The sequence below is a fragment of the Coregonus lavaretus genome (genome assembly GCF_964263955.1).
Source record: "Coregonus lavaretus genome assembly, chromosome: 4".
NCBI classification, from domain to species: Eukaryota; Metazoa; Chordata; class Actinopteri; order Salmoniformes; family Salmonidae; genus Coregonus; species Coregonus lavaretus.
The window spans coordinates 16,275,347-16,294,364 of record NC_139991.1 but is presented as its reverse complement, the minus strand read 5'-3'; the positions used below and the strand labels follow the sequence as shown (position 1 = coordinate 16,294,364).

Below are 19,018 nucleotides of genomic sequence, written 5' to 3'. Positions count from 1 at the left end.
TGTTGTTGAAATGTCATTTTTTGCCATAAAATACTGTAAAAAATCACCAGAAAATCAGCTCCAAATTATTTTAATTTTAGAAATCTGTACCTAAGTATTCCCACAAATAATAGTCTTTGATCGTATACAAATGTAAGCAAGGTTTGAAATATATCTGTTTGGGCTTCTTGCGGTCAACTTGCAAACTACAAATTATTTGTCATTATGTTCCGGCCCCCCGAGCATCCACTCAAGAAAAAAATAATTGATTCAGCCCGCGGCTGAATCTAGTTGATGATGCCTGGTTTATGGTATACAGGAGTAGGAAAGAGAGTGAAAGCCTCAAGCAAGATTTCTTATTTTTGGACTTGGAATCTCCATCATTGCATTTATTCTGTCTGCCAATTATTTTTTTGGTGTGAACATCAAAAGAATGGACAAATGATGACAGCAGAATACCAAATGTGAAAACTTTTTTTATACAAAGCAACAGAGAAAACAAAGTCCTTTTCGATAAGAACATAGAACACTGATCAATGGCAAACTGCATTCACAAGGAAGATGAAACAACATAAAACAAGATATGCCACACCAACTAGTGCAATTTCTCCATAGGCACATCAAACAGGACCAACCCATTTACTGGGTGAACAGACATACACAGTTAGAACAATAGGAGAGGAAATATCACAAACACCAGATTAGCAGAGGGGTGTCTTTAAGACTAAAGACAGTGTGAAGTAATACAGAAGACTGGGCCATAGAAAATTGTCATCATGACTTTGAATGATTTTCAGATGGTATAAAATCTGATGCGGTCGACAGAATATTGGAAACATGCATGTAAACAGTCTGCATTCAATCGCCAAAATGATGCCCATTTGATATTTAAACCCCCCGTAAGATTTTGCCCTGTAAGGTTTCTCAAGTTGACATAAAGCTTAAATCATGCAGAATACAACTATGAAAATGACATGTGTAAAAAAAATTATTTCCCTTTTCAGCACTGCAAGCAACTGTTAGGTTCAATAACATTAGACACATTTTACATCAACAGAGATGAAAGACAACTTTGAAGGCACTTTCATACTCTAAAGTTGTTAAATGTTTAACTAATACCATGATGCAATCCACATTGCCAATACGCAATAAAATAACACACGAACCATTTACAGTATTGAAGAATTTGACATTACCCTGTTAAGTCTGAATTTGTTTACATCAGGATTCAGACTACAGTGCCTTTCATAAGTATTCACCCCCCCTTGGATTTCTTCACATTTTATTGTGTTACAAAGTGGGATTCAAATGTATTTCATTTTTATTTGTATCTTTACCTTGATTAGATAAGTATTCACCCCCCTGAGTCAATACATGTTTGAAACACCTTTGGCAGCAATTACAGCTGTGAGTCTTCTTGGGGTAAGTCTCTAAGAGCTTTGCACACCTGGATTGAGCACACCTCAATTTTTGTCCATTATTCTTTTCTAAATTCTTCAAGCTCTGTCAAGATGTTGGTTTTCATGGCTAGACAGCAATTTTAAAGTCTAGCCATAGATTTTCAAGCAGATCTAAGGCAAAACTGTAACAGCCACTCAGGAACATTCACTGTTTTCTTGGTAACCAACTCCAGTGTAAATTTGGACTTGTGTTGTAGGTTATTGTCCTGCTGAAAGGTGAATTCCTTTCCCAGTATCTGGTGTAAAGCAGACTGAAGCAGGTTTTCCTCTAGGATTTTGCCTGTGCTTAGCTCCATCCGGTTTCTTTTTATCCTCAAAATTTCCAAAGTCTTTGCTGATGTCAAGCATACCCATACCATGATGAAAATAAGTTACTCAGTGATGTGTTGTGTTGGATTTGCCTCAAACATAAGGCTTTGCATTTAGGCCAAAAAGTGTACTCCTTTGCCATTTTTTGTTGTTGTTGCAGTATTACTATAGTTTTGGAAGAACTGTACTTTTATTATTTTAAAGGGGGGATGATAGTTACTTGAAATGTTACAGATGCTCAACAGACTAGCTACTAACCCTAACCCTTATTCTAAACATAACCCTAACCGTAACATAACCCTAACCGTAACATAATCATAAGCCTAACCGTAACCGCAGTTGCTTATCAACAGATAGTATGACCATGTTTGATAGCATATTGACAGTATGACTGTAGAGCATCTACAGATGGAGTATCCGGACTATCCAAATAAAGTGTGACTATGTTAAAATACCTATCACATTACACATTTAGTAATGACAAATGCATTTGAAACTTCATGCACAGTAAAACATTTGTATGACTTAATACAAATATTTGATCAATAGGAGGAGCGGGGGAAAGGTGTTGATAACCACACCCAAGTAAAAAAATAAAGTATATTTCACACGATAGCCTGCTGAATTTGCTAGATCACTTTTCTTTCATTTTGATTTCGGCACAAATGAAAATATGGCACAGACTTTCCCATGGATTGATGTTTCAGCATTGTCTCAATGAAACATTTGGTGTTTGACTAGCCACGTGCGATTTGCACACGCAGATACAAGCCTGCTAGAGTTAGTGGCAGAAAGACAAGCAATATCACCCATCGTAGTACAGATGAAGCCTGAGCTGGAATGGGAAAGTAACAGAAGCTGGCTAGCTTTAGAAAACCCTGAGTAGATCGACTGTAGTATACCCATCTGGTCTTTGTAGTTGTATCTGTGCTTGAAATTCAATACTTGACTAAGGGACCTTACGAATGTTGTATGTATGGGGGACAGAGGAAGGGGTAGTCATTAAAAACCATGTCAACCCTTATTATTTCACACAGAGTGAGTCCATGTAACTTATGTGATTTGTTAAGCCATATGTTACTCCTGAACTAATTTAGGCATGCCTAAACAAAGGGGGTGAATACTTATATGCAACAACTATATTTTAGTTATTGCATTTTTATTAATCTGTATAAAACAATAAAAAACATTTCACTTTGACATTAGAGAATTTTGTGTAGATCAATGAAAAAAAATCACAATTAAATCAATTTCAATCCCACTTTGTAACGCACCAAAATGTGAAAAAAATCTGCATAGACCAGTTGCCATGAATATGTTAACCATTCACCTAATTCAACATTGGCCAGTGGTCATGGTTTACCCACAATGCAGTTCTACATAATACTGTATTATTCTGTGGTGTTGAGTTTTGAGTGAATACACACAGTTAATGAATGATTTGCTCTAACATTTCCTTATTTCATTTCCATTAAAATACTGTTGGTTTAAATGACCAATGCATCTAAATTGAATTATTAATAAATATGAAAATTAACAATGTCAATGCTCAACAACTACATTAGTATTCACTTATTAGGCAAACATAATGGAATTACTCCTCCCTCGTGGAAGAAACTCTCAGCCAACTCCTAAATTAAACATCCAATTTCAATGCAAGGGAATGAATAAGCAAATACTCTTCACAGTGATATGACTCTTATGAATTACAATGAGAATGGCACTTCCCCTTGATTCACCACAACTGACAACTTATGCAGAACTTTGTGTTTGTGTGAGCGAGTATCAAAAAACGAGTCCTCATTAACAAGTGGAGACGAGACATGGCACGGTTTAAAAATAAGGAAATGGCACAGGGTGCAGCTGTGCAGTCAGGCTGCAGACCCAGCCACCAAAGAGACCAGACTGGCCTTCGCAATAATGACCCACACTGCTCTAGCTTTCAATCAGCCCCCTCTCAAAGGTCCCTCTCCTCTTTCTTCTTTGCTCTGCCTTCAGTCTGGGTGAAAGCCAGAGGGAGCCGTGAATGTTGTTGTGATGCGCCTTCATCCCTCCTCTCCTGTTTAAACATGAGCCTCCTGACACAAAGCCCTGGTTTGATATGCATGTGCTCATCTGCTCGCCCGCCACAATCAGACGCTGCTCAAATCAGCGCCGTGTCAGCCAGCCGTGATTACCTGCCTCTGGCTGCCGTGGCGCAGGGAGGGACGGAAGGAGGGAGGGCGGCGGACGGGAGGGAGGGTGCAGCCATGGTTCCAGATGAAGTCGGGTAGACCAGAGAGCAGGAAGCACAGAGCAGTCATCAGGTTTTCAACATGACAGGGAGCAGGAGGCCGAGTCGGAGACTGGGCGTGCGGCTGGATAAGGGTGGGTGGGGGTTGTTTATGGGGTACCCAGGGTCTTCTTACTGGGTATTATCCTCCACCGGCTCTCTGTCTGCCTTGGTTCTCTTCTTGCCCTTCTTCAGCTTGTACACGTGGAAGGTCTTGTTTTGGAACACGCGGGTGAAGAGGGCTGTGTAGGCAGGGCCGTCTGTCTTGATGGACTCACAGAAGCGAGGGTGGGAGGCATGGACCAAGTCTGGGTCGTTGTCCCCAGGGCCATCCATGATCTAATACAAAAACACATTAGATGCATAGATGCATTCAACTGTCAGACATAATGTATTGTCATAAGTAAATAGTACCCTTGAGTTAGATTTGTACTTGTAGGTAAGATGGGGATAACAAACCACAAGGATCCAGGGAATTAAATAATTGACAAAAAAACTGTTTTTGTTATTCTCTCAATAAAGATTTCTTAGAGTTGCGCCAATCTCTACGTGATGTTGATGTGGGGTTCACATGCAGTGAAACATTGCCAGCCCTACATACACCACTCGTGAAGGAAGAGACTGTGTATGCAAGGCAAGCATGCCTCCGGAAATCCAAATAACCAGTGACTCATTTATTCCTAGTATCAAAAACGGAAGGAGAGAAAATACATCTTTCAACCAGAGGTGATACGCAGATCAGAGGAGGATGAATCTCGAGACCCAATGCTGCCTGTAATTGAGCCCTTTCAAAGCAATCATACTTTGAAGTGTCTTTGAGTGACAGAGGCTGACAGACAACATGTGATTTATAGAGAGCACATGCAAACACACACCAATCTAACCCCACATCAACATCACGTAGAGATTGGCGTGCACGCACACACACCCAAACAACCCTCCCCATCTCACTCTCACAAACACAGACACCCAAAGAATCCATCCCTCACTCCCTTTCTCTTATACTGAAGCAGTCCAATCAATATTCCTCCTATCAACTCTCTAAAAAACTATATTTTAACCAAACAATCTGCCTCCTGGTCAAACAAACACTTACACGTCAAACACTCACACGTGTACATGCATGCACGTACAGACATATATTTGTGAAAGAGCTGGCATCACAGAATCCCAACCCCTGCCATTACAGAACAGAAACAACACCTACATGTCCGTTGGACAGATCCAGCAGGTCTCTGAGCCTGCAGCCCCGGCCATGCCTCCTCTCGTAGCAGATGCTGTCCTCCATCACCACGAAATCAGCCCCCGCCGCACGCAGGATCCTGTGGACCTCCTCTGGGGATTGCTGGGCGTAGATCTGATACACCTGAAACGACACAGAGATTAACCAGGAGGAGAGAAACACACCTAGGGGATTACAGACACACCTGTAAACATGGAGGACAACACAGCACAAAACAACATCGGGCTCAGATAGACACACACACAGGCAGGCATGACTTTGGGGATTAGATAGAGGGCTATGAGAGGCCTTGCCATGAGGGTTAACAGTAAGCCGTGCTGGTGCTGGGGGGCTGAGTGGCAGAGAGCCACGCAGCAGGGTGATGTGGAGGGAGCATTCTGCTCATGTCCCACGGCAGAGCCAGAGCCCCCAACCTGAGGAGCCCTCCCACAGCTGCAGAGCTTCATTAGTCAGAGCTCTGCCTGGAGAGCTTCGTGAGCCCCACATCGCCACACGGCACAGCACCACAAGCCGTAGAGCACCACCCACAGAGTGGCATAACGCTCTGTACCCTACCATCCAGCAGCCCTGCACCATCTCCTCTCTGCCTGTCTGCCTCCCCCTCACCTAGCCCCACGCTCTGCACTGCCTAACAAGCTTTAGAGACGGTTCACACCACCACAATTAATCTCTGCATCTGACAAACGCTACTTGCTATCCCTGGGTGAGATGAAAACATGGCATTGTCTGGCTGATAAAGTCGCACGCTTCTGTAAAACTGAGGGGAAAGCCAGACAGGAAATATAAAAGTGACTGATAGCATGCTCTCATGTTGAGGTTTATGTGACTCCATTTCCCCGCCGCGGTTGACGTCCCCTCCATGCTAATATCACAGCACAGGTATATGGAAGTGGTGTCCTCTCCTTGATAGCATCATCAACGGAGTGGGGTCAATTCTATTACAATTCTGGAGATGATTTGAACACGGCCCTTTCTTTTCCATGTGGACTGTCTAATTCCCTGTTTGGACTGAATTCAAATGCAATTGACCCCCAACCCTGGTCTTCACATATTTACAGGTGTACTGTTTTCTCCATATTGCTCTAATCTCAGGTCTTGTGTAAAAAAGAAACATAATTAAGTAAAGTATAGAAGTAGGATCAGGATAAAGGGTTTGTTTTACCTGTCTGGTCCGCTCTCTCAGGGCTCGGTCTTCATAGTGTGGGTGGTTAGTCAGGACTCTCCCTGTGCACAGTTTGATCCCAGCCAGCAGCTGCATGCTCCCAGCAAACACCGCCTTCTTGGGGGTCTTTGAGCTGGAAGACAAGGAAGAAGAAGTGTTTTCTGGGAGATCAGCGTTTATACTGCTGTATGCTACACAGAGGGCAATGACGCATGTGAGCATTATTCACTACAGAAGCTCCCCGTCAGCATGCTACAGCCGCTTCTCAAACCTGGATAGAAGATGTTAACATGCTGTAGAGCCAGTGCATCTTTGTATTTAACAAGAGGGGTTATTGTTGTTGGTTTCTCATGACTCAGTAGCAAGCTAATACCATACTGATATCTGTATTCTTTACTCAATGCCATCAAGTTCTTTTACAATAATCTTTGCAGATGTATTATATGTTTTCTTCACAGCTACAATGGCACTTTTTCTCTTCTATTAGTAACAAATACTTTGCGGAGGCACAACTTCAATGAGAGATTCTAAGCCTAGTGAAAGGACAGCCTTCAAAAATTGCTGCGAACATATCATTTTTCTCAGACAAATAAACCATGTCTCTTTCTTTCGCAAAGGAATCTTTCTCAAGGTGTTCTAGAGAGGTGGTGAGTGAGGACTCACAGGAAGGACGAAGCCCAGTGTGGAATGTGTTGTATTAGTACAGCTTAGAGAGACTGACTCTAAGTAGAGCCTTGTTATTACCACAGCCCGTCCTTGGCCTTCTCTGTCTCATAACACTGATCACCGCTCATGGAGACAATGACTCATCCTGCACCTGTACATGCCTGCGACACCATCTGACTAGCTACACAACCTGGGGGCATTTTTTACTCAACACGAGCCACAACTCAGAGGACAGAACAATTGTCTGGGCTGTATACACTCTCCCTCAACCCGGCAAGTCTGATTGCATGGATACACTCGTGTGGAGAGAGGGCGCGTTTCCACTCATAGCACCCATTTCCAGTAATAAATATATTGGTGGTAATTGTTGGTAACAACTGAGGAATCAGGTCATTTGAGGCAGAAACAAGCAGCACAGTGTGTGCATAGTTGGTTGAGAACCACCTGTGGAGCTGTTAACCTGTGGAGCTGTTGTTCATGTATTTCACAAATCAAATTAGGCAGTCGAGAACAGCACAAAACAGCATAAGAAAAAGGTATTTTGCTCAAACACACACACACACAGGTAGAATTAAATCATTTCAGTTTAATTGACTATTCCCTGGTGGAGGAGCCATTGTGTTATCTATATTAGAAAAGGAAATCAAATCACTCACTAACTCTGTAAGAGATCATAGCAGAGCCTCTTTCACAGCAACTATTATTTCCTCAATTCCTCCTCCAAACATGTTGATTTGCCATTTAAATCCACATTACAGAAAAGGGGGGTATGTTTAGAGTGCTGGCTCCCTCTGGGCTGCGGGGGGAGCGATGGGACGCCCCCACTAGGAACATTAGCAGCTTGCGGGGCTAATCGCCAGCCACCCTGGGCTGTGTGTGACAGGGTGATGGGACTGACCTCTGACCTGCTCTTCCGGGTCACTTCCTCCTCTCCATGGGAGTTTGCTTTTAATTACTGCATATTCAAGTGGGATTCCTCAGCCCTCAGCTGATTTATATTTCATTTCAGATTTATATTCTGGTATGTAAATGCCTGCCGCCCCGGTGACATTATAAAAATGTATTAATGCTGTTAATAGTTGGTGGAGGAGGACACTGATGGTGACTAAGTGTGAAATTGGTATGCATGAATGTGCCTGTGCATTAGTTACGCTACATGGAAAGGTGGGACTATGTCATGTATTACATTAACACCATTGTACACCTGTTGATGCACACTAAAATTATTATTTATTTGTCTTTAAAGTGGTGCAGGCAGAGAGGGAAAGAGAACAGATAGGTGAAACGTTTCAGTGTCTATGAATCAGATAGTTAAGGAGGAGGATAGCCTACTAATGTCTACACAGCATGAGTCCAAAAGAGGCAGGTACGGGAGAGAGGGGGATGCTAACAGCTCTGAGATGCTAACGGTTGTGATTTGTTGGGAGCGCAGGTACGGCAGAGATGGAGATAGAAACAGAGATGGGCCTGTCACGTCCCATCCTAAGATCCTACAGCTCTGCTCATCCTGTCTGACTGGCCGATCTGCTCTGCTCTGCTCCCAGCTAGAAGAGATGGATCAGCAAAGATATCGGCTGTTACACCAACCAGCCACTATAACGGCCAATTCAACCGCCACGGAGTTCGGAGACAGAGTGGAGGGTGATGATGATTGATTGACTGACTGATCGGTTGAGAGAGGGAGAGTTGGCTAAATTTCATTATAATGCAATTTCACAGTGGGCGAAGTCATAAGCTATCTATTGATAATATCCTGAGGGGGAATAACTGTGGTTCATACAAGGATAGACAGAGTATGACTTACTGCTACTGAGATCCTCTGGGGACTATGTATAATAAATAAAACTTATACAAGGAAGAGAAAAGGCAAGCTGACAGAACGACAATTAGCAAGGAGTGAAAGTGGAGGATATGAGAGTGTCAAAAACATGACGAAATCCACAGTTTACAGCGTGAAAACGTCTTCTTTGTTCCAGTGGAGAGCAGAAATTATAGCTGCTCTTACAGCTACAGAAGTTTCCCTGGGAAAACAAAAGCTTCGTTTGTCTTCATTATTCAAAAACAAGGCAACATTCTGAAATAACTCAGCTTTTCAGAATCAAAGGATGGCGTGACAATATTAACCACCAAACAAAAGAGGGGAAATTAATTGCATGGCAGCCAATGCTCTAAATGATAAGGGTGTCTGTGATGACGGTGCCTCACAATGCTGTCAAAGACCGTAATGACAAGACACCAGCACAATTTAAAGGGCACCATCAAGCGTGGAGCCAGCAATGTCAAGAGAGAGAAATTATCAAGCATTTTCATACACAATGGTGAGCTACCACTGACTTCTGAATGTGCATTTAGCAGGAGGAAGCTGGAAGGACTCACAATTACAGACTCAGCTTTAACTGAAAAAGAAACAGTCAGCAAACCAGTTTCATCAAGAAAGTCTGGAGCTGTATGTTGTGTTTCCTCTTCTCTCCTTAATGTCTCTGTTGCACTGATTAAATCTCCTGAACTTCAGATGTATTACAATGGAACTATTTTAAAAAGTGCCCATGGATACATGGTATGTTCAAGTACATTCCCCAGCAAGATTACCCTAACAAACCAATGAGTACTTCATGTAAATACTGTGAATGAGACAGAAATATATGTTCCCAGTTTTTCGTTCACATTCACTCTGAATTTGTGATAATCTACAAACAAGAGCAGCTATGCCCGAGTCTCATGAAACACGATCCCTGCTTAACTCTTTCATCTTAAATGTAATTAGCGCATGGCAAGAGGCTTAATGTGCCAGCACCAGAGAAGGTAACTCTACACGCTAATCCGCCGAGCAAATTGGATTTTCTCTGGAGGCAGAGAACCTGTGTCATTTCACAGAGTGAATCTTTTTAAGGTCTGTCCTCCCCAGTCAGTCTCTCTCAGAGCCAAGGAGCCACGCCAAATTCACCTCCATCTCTGATCACATCAGGACTGATTGGCTTGATAAAACCCTTCCACAGGGGCCTGGGCCATGGGCTGAACCACTGCCAACAGCTGGGTCCTCTCCAGACCTCCATGTCTTATTCATGCACCACAGCTCACCAAATCTACATTTCACATAAACACATGCAGTCACAGGCAATGATGGTGGAACTTGATCTGTGGAACAAAGCTAACCTGATTTGCGTTTGTATGACATCTACGCCTGTATGTGTGCGTGCGTATGTGCGCACATTAAAGCAGAGGTACCGAGGATTTTACCTAATCCAGGTCATCAGCTCAACAGTGTCAGGGTCGTAGAATTCTCTCAGTTCTGATACTTCCGTCATCAGTTTGGGCCAGAACTATAGAGAAATAGCACAAAGACAAATACTCTAAATAACCAAACTTCACAGAAACACATCAGCTCACGATAATCACTTTCATATAAACTAAACACATCCATTCACACATCCCAATGACTGCCAATTCCTCTGCACTGTTGATAGAGTGAGGAGAGGAGAGAGCCAAAGTCCTTAACACACTAGTCACCAGCCGGTAGTTGCTTCCATTTTTAACTCCATCTCAGTTCACAGTAACTGCAATTTCTGTGGGTGAGAAAATATTGTACTGCAAATTGTGATTAAATAGCAAGGCAAATGTCTCACCTTGTAATATAGAAAGCCCAGAATGACAAGTGGAACCGTGTACCTGATCAGCCTCAGCTGCAAAATGAGAGAGAAAATAACCAGGGTGAACATTACAATCTGTTGCGATATTTAGTTTCTCTCTACAGACATGTTGGTGTCAGTTGGTTGTTACCATATTGCCACCTACTGGATTAGGTTGTAACTGTTCAGCACAGAACAAGCAGGCTACCATTCCAATGTGTTCCTACTGCCTCAGTGTAGGACTGGGCCATCTCATGGTGGAATCCAGAACCTGCTAACTGTGCTCATTCCTCTGTAAAAAAACCTTAGGGATCTGAACTGTTGCCTTTACCTTTGTTTTAGTGTTACAGCGGATCATGTTAAGGCAGAGGGACCACAGCTCCTTGCCACACACGCCATAGGCAGCAAAGGCACACATATGGCCAGTCCACAGATATTTCATTCTGGAGAGAGGAGAAGGGCAGTGTATTTAAAAGATCAGAACAACCTTTTTTAAACAAAATGTACTTTGCATTATAAGGATATTATCAGCAGCGTTCTCCTTATATTATGGGGCAGCAAAATAAACATCACAAATTGGAAATGGTGTGTGATCAAAACATTTGGCAGATAAGGTAAGAGCAGTTTGGAGAGAGCAAGACAAGTGGAGAAAAAAAGAGAAGAACAGGGGTAAGCCAACTCAAATGGAGGACAGATGGGTAGATTAAACTGAAAGAATAAGGAGAGAGAGATAAAGAAAGTAGATGTTGGTTATTCAGCATAATTCCAGACCTGTCTGGAGAGATATCATCTTGAACAAGCAGCGGAGCTCACCTCATGGTGCTGAACGCCAGGAGGCCGAAGAAGACAGTGTGTAACAGATTGTAGGCGACATCTGCCCGCATACAGATCATCCGCTCCTCGCATCGGCCTTTCAGCGGCCGCCCAACCGCTGAAGACTCACTGAGAATAGGAAAAACATTGATGCATAATACATAAAGGCGAGGGCTGGTGACATTAGGCAGATTATTCCGTTTGTCTTTCGCTCTCCTCCAAAAGGTTAACTGGTGTATCTGCAATGAGCCTGTAATGATTAGCTTGTGGGAGGGTTGAGTGCCTAGGGGTCCAGACTGGGTTCTGATAACTGGAATGAGAATGGGACAAAAGGATAGGAGCAGGATTCTCTCTCTCTCTCATCAAACAGGGAAGGAACAACACAGTGAGACGTGACATGCTCAGATATTCACAGGGCCTTAGGGAGAGGACTCAGAGGATTGTTGTGATGCTGTCTGCCACCCACTACCTCAATATGTTCTATTAGGTCTCCACACAGTTAGAGAATAACGGAACTAACTGACAGCAGTGGCATATGAGTGGCTAAATCATTATTATATGTGCAAAGACTGTGGTCGAGTAGTAAGTGGGCTCTAAATATATCCTGTACCACGACCCCAGAGACTGGGGTTCAATCCCTGTTCTCCTCCTCATCTACCTCACCGTCAGATGCTAAACTATCTAAATAAAGCATATAGAAATACAAAAAGGAGAGCCTCTTTACTAATTATTAAGAACAATAATTAATTACTAATTACAAATAATTATTATGTGATAGATGTGTGGGCTACCAACAAGCAACCTCTTGAACTCTACTCTATCTCAGTGTTTTGTAGCCAGATAAGACAGGTGTCAGCATGACAGATGGTGAAGGAATTTAAGGAAACAGAATGAAGAAAATAAATGACAACAACAAAATGTGGATAAGCGTTGCAATATGCACATGGGATTAAGGCTGATAGCGCTTGGAAGCCAGGGACCCGTTATGTCCGGGGCATGACTCAACCATATGTGGGCTGTGTCCGAATGTCATTCTCAGTCCATAGCCACAGGAGGAGATCCAACTTACCAGAGGTTGGCCAGTGTTACCAGCGCCAGCATCACCAGGAGCACAATCAGGGTGACGAGGTAAGGGTATGCCAGCAGAGTGCCAGCCAAGCGGTCAAACGTGTCCAAGGGAAGCATCCCAAAGGCTTCCTCACACAGGTACAGACTGGCATCGAAATCTCTGAGAGAGAGAGAGAGAGAGAGAGAGAGAGAGAGAGAGAGAGAGAGAGAGAGAGAGAGAGAGAGAGAGAGAGAGAGAGAGAGAGAGAGAGAGAGAGAGAGAGAGAGAGAGAGAGAGAGAGAGAGAGAGAGAGAGAGAGAGAGAGAGAGAGAGAGAGAGAGAGAGAGAGAGAGAGAGAGAGAGAGAGAGAGAGAGCTCTTGTTACACTGTGGCTTTGAGTATTGACATAGTAGTTGTTTCCCTCAGTTTGTTGGATACTTAATCTGAAATACTACAGCACATTTCCTCTGGGTGTATAAATTATATTTAATATGCGATTAATGAAAGGCGTTTTATCATCTCAGGATTGTACACTAGGTACTTTCTGAAGTGTCAGTTAGTGAGTCATTAAAACATGGTAAATTAACTCAGTGTATACTCTACCTCGTAGGCCCCAAGCCAAACTTGGACTTTATGAATTTAAAGATGTGTTCATCAGATCGGAGCTGCAACGCTTGCTGTCCAAACATGAAGATACACAGGGAAAAAGAGATAAGGTCAGGTTATGCATGTCTGAGTCAACATGAAAGAGCCAGACATTTAAAAACAACTTCCTTAGACGCAAGTTAGCATAATGTACATTACAGATGCATAGTTATTCCCATGTAAGTGTCAGTTATATGCTGTATTTTGAAACAGCTGGAAATAAATGTTTTCACAATGTCCTCCCAACTCCTGTGCGCCTTTCTCCTGGCTTCTCCACAGCTCATAACACACAGAGGACTTCTTATTCATTCCTGGTGACAGGAGGAGGATGTAGTACAAGTCTCAGGGCTCACCTTGGCTAAATAATGAATAGTGAATGTAAGTGCAAGGACGAGGACGGTGTGAAGGAGCAGCTTTCCCAGCCGCGCTGAAAGACCTCCCGTCTTCAGCCCTCTCTCCATGGAACACAAGGCAAAAAGACAAAGAGCTTTCAAACATACAAACAGTATATCAGTATATCATGACCACATTGCACTTACTGTATATCAAGACTGTCAAATAAACCAGTCAAATCCCTGGGTGTTACGGATACAGGTATCCTGTGTTTTTGTGTGTTTCTCTCCTTCTGCCCTAATCACAGGTGTCCTGTATGTTCCTGATTGGTGGTCGTTGAGGTGTCTGCTGATTGGACCAATCAGTGAACATTCCTGTTAATTGCACCACCTGTTATTCGTTTGTTCAATCACACCACCCATTGTATAAAAACTAGACTTGTGTTTGTTGCAAGAGAGAGAGACTTTTTGCCATATGTGAGTATGGACACGGTGGTGTCCTGTGTGTTGTGTACGCACTAAGTTGTTGGTTACCCTATTGGTAACATTATTAGAATATATTTCTTTACCTGAGTGTGGATACTGTTGTATCCTGAGTACTTATTTAATTGCTGATTACCCTGTTTAGTAGCTTTGTGTGTTTTTTGGGAAAAGGGGGGTTTAAGCTAGTTGCCCTTGGGCGTACATTACCCGTAGGAAGAAATCTGTCTATAAACACCAGTTAGACCTGAGCGGACCACCCACTGTATTTTTGTATGGTAGCAGTAGCCTAGCGGTTCTTCAGGCAGGCTAGATCAGTTTAGGGGGTTTTACACTATTGTTTCATTTCTTGGGTCCTGCTCAGCCCTTTTTCCCAAACCTTTACCGTGTGTTTAGCAATAAACCATTTAAGTTTGACGGTAGTTCATGGTTGTTGTGTCATTTTTGGTTCTCACTGTTCCATGTCACACTTATAATTTGCATAATTTATGTTACGGGTCTCATGTCCATCCACCCTAGACGTTTAGAGCCACGGGGTTCGTAACATAAAGTGGGGGCTCGTCTGGGATCTATCCCATGCTACTCGTGCAAATTAGTAAGTGTCTGGTTCAGTGTTGAGCTTGGCAGCTGTACTACCTGTTTTTTTTTGTGTTCAGTAGTCGACGGCTCGTGTTGCTAGTAGGATGGCTACTTTTGATTTGGAAGCATTTTTGGAAAACCCTACGTGGGAGATTTTTGAGAATTGTCGTAGAGTGGATCTACAGGCTTTGGCTAGCCACTTTTCTGTACCCATACCGAGGGGTTTAGTGAAAGCAGAAGTTAGGGAAGTAGTGCTAGCGATATTGTTAAACGAGCGAGTGCTTGAGTTACCGCCGCCTGAGTCTGCTGCTCCTGTAGGGGATGTGGTTGATGTTTCTGTAAGCCCATCAGTGTCTGAGGACGAGACTAAGGCTCCAGCCACATTGCCCCGTTATGACCCCCTCTCCCCACTGACTGACAGTGATGCCAGGATGGATGTCCGCTCGACACGGCTCCAAATAGAGGCGGAAGAGCGGGCACAAATCAGGCAAGACAAGCTGGAGATGCGTAAAATGGAGCTAGAGGCAGAACAGGAGACGCGTAAGATAGAACAGGAGACGCGTAAGATGGAACTGGAGACGCGTAGGCTTGATCAAGAACTGGAGACGCGTAGGCTTGATCAAGAACTGGAGACGCGTAGGCTTGATCAAGAACTGGAGATGCGTAAAATGGAACTAGAGGCAGAAACAGCGAGGTTAGTCTCTGCTAATACTATGCCTGCTAGTGAGCCATCCTCACCAGCTGTGTCATCTGCTACGTTTGATATTAGTAGGCAGATCACCTTGGTACCTGTGTTCAGGGAGTCAGAGGTTGATTCCTATTTCAGTGTTTTTGAACGTATAGCGGTAGCATTGAAATGGCCCGACGAGGTATGGTGCCTATTACTTCAGTGTAAGCTAACAGGTAAAGCCCAAGAGGTTCTGGCAGCGCTACCTCTTGAAGACAGTTTGAATTATGAGGTGGTCAAAGCTACTGTTCTTCGTGCCTATGAGCTTGTTCCTGAGGCATATCGACAGAGATTTAGGTCTCATAAAAAGTCTCCTACTCAGACTTATGTGGAGTTTGCTAGAGACAAAGGAAATCTGTTTGACAAATGGCACAGTGCTAGTAAGGTAACTGATTTTAACTCTCTACGGGAGTTAATCTTGTTAGAAGAGTTAAAAAATTGTTTACCGGAACGCATTGTAGTTTATCTGAACGAACAGAAAGTATCCTCACTGTCGGAAGCGTCTGTATTGGCAGACGAGTTTGTGTTGACGCATAAGAGCGTGTTTTCGGCTCGTACGGAGAGCAGGGCTGCGGAGTTGCTAACTTCTAGTCCTAGTCGACCAGCAGTACATCCCGCACGCCCAAAAGATGTGCGTCACTGTTTCTATTGTCATAAGGTGGGACATATAGTTAATGATTGCTTTCTGCTAAACGCAAACCGGGGATGCCTCAGCACGCCAGGCCGCCAACGGGTGTTGGGCTGATTCGTACGGTTGTAAGGCCGGAATCAAGACAGAAGCCTCATAGTGAATGTGGTTTGAAAGTCCCTGTCCCAGATCACAGTTATGAACCGTTCATTTTTGAGGGGTTTGTTTCTATATCAGATGATGAAGCGTCTCAGCGTCCAGTTAGAATCCTCAGAGATACTGGTGCGGCGCAGTCGTTCATACTAGCTGATGTGTTGCCCTTGTCTAATAATACATTATGTTGGTTCCAGTGCATTACCAGTGGTAGTGTATACTGACCATAACCCCTTAGTTTTTCTCCACCGGATGTACAACCGGAACCAACGCCTTATGCGTTGGGCACTTGTCGTGCAAAATTATAATTTGGAGATCCGCCACAAAAAGGGGTTAGATAATGTGTTGGCAGATGCTTTGTCTCGTGTGTAATGATCTAGGTTTTTTTTTGTTATCCCGGCAGGATGATTATTGAATTTTGGGTGTTGTGATAGTACGTGTGTCGCAAACCATTGTGGTTTACTCTTTTAAGGGTGGGAGTGTTACGGATACAGGTATCCTGTGTTTTTGTGTGTTTCTCTCCTTCTGCCCTAATCACAGGTGTCCTGTATGTTCCTGATTGGTGGTCGTTGAGGTGTCTGCTGATTGGACCAATCAGTGAACATTCCTGTTAATTGCACCACCTGTTATTCGTTTGTTCAATCACACCACCCATTGTATAAAAACTAGACTTGTGTTTGTTGCAAGAGAGAGAGACTTTTTGCCATATGTGAGTATGGACACGGTGGTGTCCTGTGTGTTGTGTACGCACTAAGTTGTTGGTTACCCTATTGGTAACATTATTAGAATATATTTCTTTACCTGAGTGTGGATACTGTTGTATCCTGAGTACTTATTTAATTGCTGATTACCCTGTTTAGTAGCTTTGTGTGTTTTTTGGGAAAAGGGGGGTTTAAGCTAGTTGCCCTTGGGCGTACATTACCCGTAGGAAGAAATCTGTCTATAAACACCAGTTAGACCTGAGCGGACCACCCACTGTATTTTTGTATGGTAGCAGTAGCCTAGCGGTTCTTCAGGCAGGCTAGATCAGTTTAGGGGGTTTTACACTATTGTTTCATTTCTTGGGTCCTGCTCAGCCCTTTTTCCCAAACCTTTACCGTGTGTTTAGCAATAAACCATTTAAGTTTGACGGTAGTTCATGGTTGTTGTGTCATTTTTGGTTCTCACTGTTCCATGTCACACTTATAATTTGCATAATTTATGTTACGGGTCTCATGTCCATCCACCCTAGACGTTTAGAGCCACGGGGTTCGTAACACTGGGGTATTAAGAGGAACATGCAGTATGTGTTTGGGCTCACCTGGAAGTGCTTGACAAAGAGAGCGGCCACAATGAAGCTGAGAGCCAGAGAGCCCAGGATCATGGAGTTACAGAACTGCAGCAGCCACACAGATAGCAGGCTGCTTACCTGGACTAGGTACAGGCAGGTCACCTGGAGAGAGGAATCGGTAATAACATAATAATATACAGTATGCCAATTATCAGACGCTTTTATCCAAAGCCACTTACAGTCATGCGTGCATACATTTTACCTATGGGTGGTCCCGGGAATAGAACCCACTACCCTGGCGTTACGAGCACCATGCTCTACCAACTGAGCTACAAAGTCCACATCCTGCCTCAACCCTAACTTCATGTCCACATCCCAGCTCTACTCTAACCCTAGCCTCAAAGATTTGGCATGGGCCCGCAGATCCTCAAAAAGCTATAAAGCTGCACCATGAGAGCATCTTGACTGGCTTCATCACCGCTTGGTATGGCAACTGCTTGGCATCCGAACATACGGCACTACAGAGGGTAGTGCGTACGGCCCAGTACATCACTGGGGCTGAGCTCCCTGCCATCCAGGACCTCTGTACCAGGTGGTGTCTGTGGAAGGCCCTAAAAATTGTCAAAGACTCTCTCTGCTACCACATGGCAAGCTGTACCAGAGCACCAAGTCTGGGACTAAAAGGCTCCTGAACAGCTTCTACCCTCAAGCCATAAGACTGCAGAACTGTTCATCAAATGGCTACCCGGACTATTTGCATTGACCCCCTTTTTTTGGGGGGCACTGAATCTCTTGCACTGGCTCTATGCACACTCACTGGACTCTACCCACATACTACACTGACATTCCAACACACACTACATACGCTCACACGCACAAAACACACACACATGCTTCTGCTACTCTGTTTATTATATATCCTGATTGCCTAGGTACATATTACCTCAATTACCTCGTACCCCTGCAAATAAATTGACTCAGTACCAGTACTCCTTGTATATAGCCTCGTTATTGTTATTTTATTGTGTTACTATTTGCAAGTCTACACCTGTTGCATTTGGCGCATGTGACAAATAAAATAGTATTTGAACCAAACCCTAAACCTAGCTTCACGTGCACATCCCGGTTCAGTCCTAACCCTAGCCTCAACCTGATTGCTTGAGCTGCCATCCACATCATCCTCTATCATCATGCACAGGTCCTTCATCTGTGACAGATTGAATCTCGGCCAAAGACACTTTAGGAACAAAATAATACAACACATATTTGGCTGAATGCTGTGACGTGCATGATGAGAGATGAATGATGTCACAGACCTGTTCTGTGGAGATGAGGTCCAGACAGTCCAGGGTGAAGATGATGAGAGCCTGAACCAGCAGGATGAACTGATTAAACTGCCAGGTGAGGCAGAAACACAACGTGGCCAGGAACATCAGCCACAACACCACCTTCTGCACACAGGAAAGGAGTGGACAGAACAACACAGACCCCATTATAAATCAGCCACTTGACTCCAAAACAACTTCTAAGAGAATATACTTCATTTGATAGTGATTCGTTACCTATTTCAACAGATTTTCTCTTCTCTCCTATTCTGGTCTAATCGTATGTATATGTGTGTAGAGC

The 19,018-nt window shown here is 43.6% G+C and overlaps 1 protein-coding gene across 2 annotated transcripts in view; it reads right to left on the bottom strand.

Moving 5' to 3' along the window:
- Positions 1-444: 444 nt before the first annotated feature.
- LOC311128685 (protein C-mannosyl-transferase DPY19L3-like) overlaps positions 445-19,018 on the bottom strand; it is a 50,662-nt gene continuing 32,088 nt past the window's right edge. For both annotated transcript variants that reach the window (XM_084160896.1, XM_084160897.1), the window contains exons 8-19: positions 18,709-18,843; positions 17,423-17,554; positions 13,577-13,678; positions 13,182-13,255; positions 12,600-12,758; positions 11,531-11,659; positions 11,049-11,160; positions 10,715-10,771; positions 10,329-10,411; positions 6,426-6,558; positions 5,228-5,386; positions 445-4,359 (exon numbers count right to left, since the gene is read on the bottom strand). In XM_084160896.1, coding sequence (XP_084017022.1) covers positions 4,153-4,359; positions 5,228-5,386; positions 6,426-6,558; positions 10,329-10,411; positions 10,715-10,771; positions 11,049-11,160; positions 11,531-11,659; positions 12,600-12,758; positions 13,182-13,255; positions 13,577-13,678; positions 17,423-17,554; positions 18,709-18,843 — 1,482 coding nt within the window. In that variant the 3' untranslated portion in view covers positions 445-4,152. The remainder of the gene's footprint in view (positions 4,360-5,227; positions 5,387-6,425; positions 6,559-10,328; positions 10,412-10,714; positions 10,772-11,048; positions 11,161-11,530; positions 11,660-12,599; positions 12,759-13,181; positions 13,256-13,576; positions 13,679-17,422; positions 17,555-18,708; positions 18,844-19,018) is intronic.